Source organism: Mastigoproctus giganteus, chromosome 6 (genome assembly GCF_048544385.1).
Source record: "Mastigoproctus giganteus isolate SK-2022 chromosome 6, ASM4854438v1, whole genome shotgun sequence".
Taxonomy (NCBI): domain Eukaryota; kingdom Metazoa; phylum Arthropoda; class Arachnida; order Uropygi; family Thelyphonidae; genus Mastigoproctus; species Mastigoproctus giganteus.
Genome location: NC_143580.1, coordinates 157,782,134 through 157,788,133, shown reverse-complemented (window position 1 = coordinate 157,788,133; position 6,000 = coordinate 157,782,134). Strand labels below are relative to the sequence as shown.

General features: G+C 37.4%; 1 protein-coding gene and 1 non-coding gene across 2 annotated transcripts in view; one reads left to right on the top strand and one right to left on the bottom strand.

Annotated features, from left to right (window-relative positions):
- Window positions 1-2,622: 2,622 nt before the first annotated feature.
- Window positions 2,623-2,709, bottom strand: TRNASTOP-UCA (transfer RNA opal suppressor (anticodon UCA)). The gene has a single exon. It is a non-coding gene; the product is annotated as a tRNA-Sec (tRNA).
- A 455-nt stretch (window positions 2,710-3,164) lies between these two features.
- Window positions 3,165-6,000, top strand: part of LOC150084683 (uncharacterized) — a 169,296-nt gene continuing 166,460 nt past the window's right edge. Inside the window, exon 1 of the mRNA XM_090376321.1 lies at window positions 3,165-4,563. Within this exon, the coding sequence (XP_090232447.1) occupies window positions 3,165-4,563 (1,399 nt within the window). The remainder of the gene's footprint in view (window positions 4,564-6,000) is intronic.

Below are 6,000 nucleotides of genomic sequence, written 5' to 3'. Positions count from 1 at the left end.
TTCATTCGAAATACCTATCCAGCTGAGCCTTAAATTTATTTAGGCTATCGACTTCTATAACAAAGGATGGACCTCTATCAGATCATCTCACCGGTGCCTAGTCTCCAGACATTATAATTTACAAAACTTAAACCTTCCTTCGTAAGAGCAACCCTTTGTTCCATTCACTAATCTTGTTGCCCTTCTCTGTACTCGTTCCAGCAGCTGTACATCGTCCTTGAAATGAAGCTTCCTGTATACAGTACTCAAGGTGTGGCCTAACCATTGCCTTATTCAAGGGAATAATCACCTCCTTATCCCTGGTAGAAAAATTCCTGTATATCATTGACAAGACACCGTGAGCTACTCTTGCAGCCCATCTGCACTGCTCAGAGAACTTTATATCTGCCTGCACAATTACCCCCACGTCCTTTTCATTCTCTACCGCTGTCACTGTAGTACCACAGAGTTGATATGTTGCTCTGGGGTTGCTGTTTCTCATATGTTGTACTTTACATTTGTCAATGTTAAACTTAATTTGCCACCTCTCAGCCCATCTGCTCAACCTTTCCAGATCCTGTTGCAGCAGCAGCAGCAGCATAGCGTCAGTAGTAACAACCCTGCCAACCTTTGTATCGTCTGCAATCTTGGACATTAAGCTTGAAATACCATCAGCAATATCATTTATAAATACAGAAAACAATAATGGACCCAACACTGAACCCTGAGGGACTCCACTAATATCATTAGTCCACGATGAGCAGTGTCCATTGATTACCACTCTCTGTCTTCTCCCCCTCAACCATCCCTTTATCCATAGCAGCAATTTGCCTCCAATGCACACTGCTCCAATTTTTGCAGCAGTCTTCCATGTGCAACAGTATCAAAAGCCTTTCTAAGATCCAAATATATAATATCAAATTTATTCCCTGCATCCAGTTCTTTTGTGACTGCATCATAGTATCCAATAAAATCGATCAGACAAGACTTTCCCTTAACAAAACCATGCTGTGTCCTAGCTATAACTGAAGTCTTGTCTAGATGATCTTCTTTAACCAGTGCCTCCATTAATTTTCCTGGAACAGAAGTTAAACTCACAAGTCTATAATTACTTGTGTCAGCCTTTGATCCCCCTTTGTGAATTGGGGTCACATTTGCACATCTCCAGGCTATGGGTACCTCCCCTGAGTCCGAAGAAGCTCTCATAATTATGGCTAAGGGTTTACTTACTTCCTTTTCTGCCTCCTTTAATACAACTGGATAGATTCCATCCACCCCAGGTGCCTTTCTTGTGTTTAGCTTCAACAATTTCTCGTCCCCTTTCCTCTCAGTTATTACAAAATTATCTAACTCACTGCCAGAGTTTACTTCACCTCTGGCATTCCCATTTTCCTGAATAACTCCTCGTGTGAATGTAGATGCAAAATACTTGTTTAGTTTTTTAGCCACCTGAGCAGGATCCTCAACTGTTGGACCATCAATATCCCGTGGACCAATTTGATTCATCTCTTTCCTTCTAGAGTTTACATAGGGAAAGAACTCTTTTCTGTTTTTCTTTGCATCCTTTGCCAAGGATTTCTCATAATCTGCCTTTTGCCTGCCTAATCTCCTTTGTGACTTGGTTAAAGACCAGCTTATATCTATCATAGGCTTCCATGTCACCCATGAATTTATATGTATCCCATGCATTTTTGTTCTGTACCGTATGTCTCATTAGTTCATCTAACATCCATTTAGGCTTAAACCTTGAACAATATTTCTTAGTTGGTATGTAAAGCCTAGTAGCTTCCAAGATAAGTTCTTTGAATGCTTCCCATTTTGAATTTGCTGTTGGTAACATCATCAGTTGGTCCCACTGTATATAATTTAAATACTGTCCCAGACCATCGTAGTCGCCTTTACGAAAGCAAAAACCCTTCCCTTTACTCCTGATGGTAGTTACCTCTTTGAGTAAATCCCAATTCAGCACAGTGTGATCACTGCCACCTAGTGGTTCCTTGATCTGCAGATTCTTAATGCATGAAGATTCACTACTTTACACCAGGTCTCGCGATTTTCCAGGCCAGCTGTCCTATCAAGAAAGCAAACCGGGGTATTTCGTGAAAGAGAATTACCCCAGTTTGTTTTCTTGAAGCCTCGTGAATGAAACACTGAGATTAATGAAAGCCCACGCAGCTGTCATCCTTTTTTAAGTAATAATTACAATAAGGAACAAGACACATTCCGAATATTAACGTTTACTTCATGCCTAAGAAGGGGGGCGGTTAGAGGAGATAGAGTCTGAAATTCTAGAGCAGTTAACGAACAATCGAAGCAAAAAAAAAAAAAAAAAAAACAAACAAAAAAAAACATCAACTGTTTCTCAGTACTATGGATTTATTTACATTGTTATGTTATGCTCATCCGTAACCTAAGATGCACTTATTTTCTAAAAGCAAACTGTATCAATCAATTTACTTTTGGAAAAAAAGGAATTGATTGTATTTTTTAAATTTGTAAGTAGCATTTAAAAAAAAATATATTTCAGAAATACATATTTATACATTAATAGGCTTATTTATTGTTGAAGTTTCGACTCCAGTATTACAATTTATAAAGAAAAAAAGCGTTAAAAGCTTGATAAAGAAAAAATTGATCGCACCTCGCCCAGAGGGTGGAATCGAACCACTCCGACGTTAATCAGCTACGGGTTTGAAGCCCGCACCCCGGACCACCGAGGTTCATCTGGGCATCAAGCTATTCTTCCCAAATGGTATTTAAGGTTTTAGAAGTCGCATACGCAACTGAAAATGGTATGCTTTTAATTTTGTAAATAATTTCAAAATTAAAGAAAAGCTTATTCTTAAATTTAAAAGTTTCAAGTATCATAATAATTGCAAAATAATTTATAATGCAAGATTAACGTTAACTATTCATTAATTATAAAAACTGTATTTAAAAATATTCATCAATGGAGAGCCGTCTAAGTAGAACCATAGTGCGAGAGTATTTTCTAACCTAATGGTAGTAACGTGTGACGTTTCAATGGCTGTGTTACTTTGCCAGTAAATTCGATATTGTTTTTAGTAATATTAGTTTATTATTAAATCTAAGTTTTTTATTATTTCACTTAGAGCTTAAAAGCGAAAAATTGTGGCCAACTATAAAAATATATGTTAACGTAGGACCAACGTTCGCTGTTCAAAATGGCGGAGCCTGAACCACAACATATCCTCATGGTAAATGGGAACGTCAATTTGAATGGCGATATTAGTGATCTGGGAGTTTCAACAGAATCTGATGAAGTGGTCTGCACGTCACATGTCAACGCAACTGATATTCTTCAGCAGGCTCTTCAAGAAGCGTCACAAGAATTTGGACAGGTTCCAGTATCCTACGAAAGTGTTGAAAATGCTGTTGCTGTTGTACATGGGGAGCTACAATCAAATAACCATCATGCGTTCATTCAGCATGTGAGTGAAATAATTGACTCTGGGGGTTCGGAGATTGTTAATCTTCAAGATGGTTCAGAGATTGTTAATCTTCAAGATGGTTCAGAGATTGTTAATCTCCAAGATAGTTCAGAGATTGTTAATCTTCAGGGTACATCGGAGCAGGTAACATTAGTAAATAGTGAAGTGTATGCGGTAGGGAGTATTGCTTCTGACATCACTCAGACACAGAGTAATGTGTTGTCAAATGGGAGTTCGCCATCTCAGACAAACACTGTGCAAACAGTAACGCTAAAATATGTTACAGATACCGAAGTTGGGGAATCAGCACTGGCTTTGCCACTTGATGTTTCTTGTAATGATGTGAACTGTGATAATGCACAAGATGTGGAAGGTGACAATCATCAGCACATTGTCGAAGAGTCAGGCGCATCTGTGATAACAAATGATTTAGTAAGCATTGCTGACACTCTAACATCACAAGAAACTGCCCAAGGTGTTTCTATAACTCCAGCAGTAGGAATCAGCCTTGCTCACTTAACTTTACCACCGAAATCGACTTCAGCACCATTGGGTTCTAGTGAAAATCCTATTCAAATTATTCAGCAAGGTAATACTTATCATTCAACTCAGGTTTTGAGCCAAGAGCAGTTGCAACAAATAGCTCATGTCTTGCAACAACAGCAAGTTACAAAGGCAATCCACAATGGAGGACGAGCAGTACTGTATGATCAAGCCACAAATACAAGAATCATTTACAGAGTTATTTATCCCTCAGAGCTATATGCAAAAAATTCAAAAGGACCAACAAGCACAGGTGGAAAGGGTAGTGGAATTAGAGGAAATTTATCAGGTAGAGGTAGAGGTAGGCCACGAAAAGGTTGGGGCAGAAAAAATGATGAAGAGGAAGGTAAGACTAACATACCAGATCTTTCAAAAGAAGAAAAGGAAGAAAAAAAGCGTCACAGGCCACGCACAAGGTCAGGCCGGATTTCTAGACCTCCATCGTACATGGTAAAAGATTATAAAAGAATTCATCACTTAGATTTTGATGAAGAGCCATATGATGATTCTGATGGTGGGTATTCAGATTATCGAGTTAGTGACGATGAAAATGAAAGAAGAATGTCTAGGACAGGCTATTTACCACCCGGTAAGCTGTCTGCTTTTTCCCTCCCACTCCCCATTCTTTCTTCAGATATAATTTTATTATAATATTAAACAGCATAATAATGAATATGTTAGTGATGAGCAGAAAGTTTGGATAATGTTATGGGATTTCTCTCTGGAAAGGACCATCTACAATCAGTAAGGTAAATTTCCTTGGGAAGTTTAGCTGAAATATTAATCTTGGTGAAATAGAAGGCTTTTGAAATATTAGCATAAACATTCAAGTTTAAAGAAATTATATTTTTACAATTTAAGATACCCTAATAGGGTATCTTAAATTGTGAGGCACACCAAAATAGAATTTTTTAAAAGAAATTTTGAAACTTTGTTATTACTTTTATAAATACACAAGGAATCAGCAAAGTTTGATTTGAATCATAGCTCAGTTATTATTTAAACTTACAAGGATGCATTTTTGCTTCATGTTATTAGGGCATATCTCCTTGTAAGTTTTTCAGTGTTTTCAGCCCATGGACATGCACGTCAGCAGGTGAGCACTCCTTTGTACAGACATATTACATAAAACCATCGCACTGTGATCAAAAGTAATTGAGGTGCCATAAATGCCCAAGTAATAATATCAGCAATGTGTAGGCATGCTACCCACAACGCCGACCGGGCTAGCCGGGTGGGTAAAGTGCCTGCCTGGCAACCCAAAGGTCGCGGGTTCGATTCCCGCCTCGGGCTTGGATCAAAGTACTGCAAAAACCTTGGGAGGTGCATTATGGCCACAGAAGCCTATGCGCCAACAACTACCAAAAAAAAAAAAAAAAAAAAAAAAAAAAAAAGCTACCCACAACAAAGGACTTGATTCAGTGGGAACTTTCCCCTCCAAACTAGCTTTCCCTTAAAATTCCCAGATTTATTGCCCTTTTTCTGGAATTTGCCTCATGTTATAGTTCAATAAATCTCTCTGATTGATTGTTATAAAATAAATATGCTTAAAATCATTTCCTACAGATAAGTTAAGTTTATGTCAATGCGTCTTAAACATTTTGATCAGTGCTCCAATTCCAATTAGAAGGCTTCCCAAGACCACGTAAGATGTATTGGCACTCCTCTCAACTAAAGATTTGTTTATTTTATTTTTTTTTATCAAAAAACAGAAATATACAATGAATTTTTTAAATGTTCATAAGAGTGGCTTTAAGCGTAATCTAATTTTGCATTTACCTTTGATTAGTGGGATATGTAATTTTTTTTTTTATTGTTTAATCACTTAAACAATGAAAAATCGATAAAATCCACTGGGATATGCTGAAATAGGACACTGTATTTGAAGTTTATTATTTCAAGCATTTCATCAACTGTTTCTGACCTTGAGTACTAATTTTACATAGGTTTGATTTTAAGTAGGATAGTCAAATAGGTTGCATTATAAAGTGAATGAATTTATTCAGAGAAATAACTGGTTCATTAC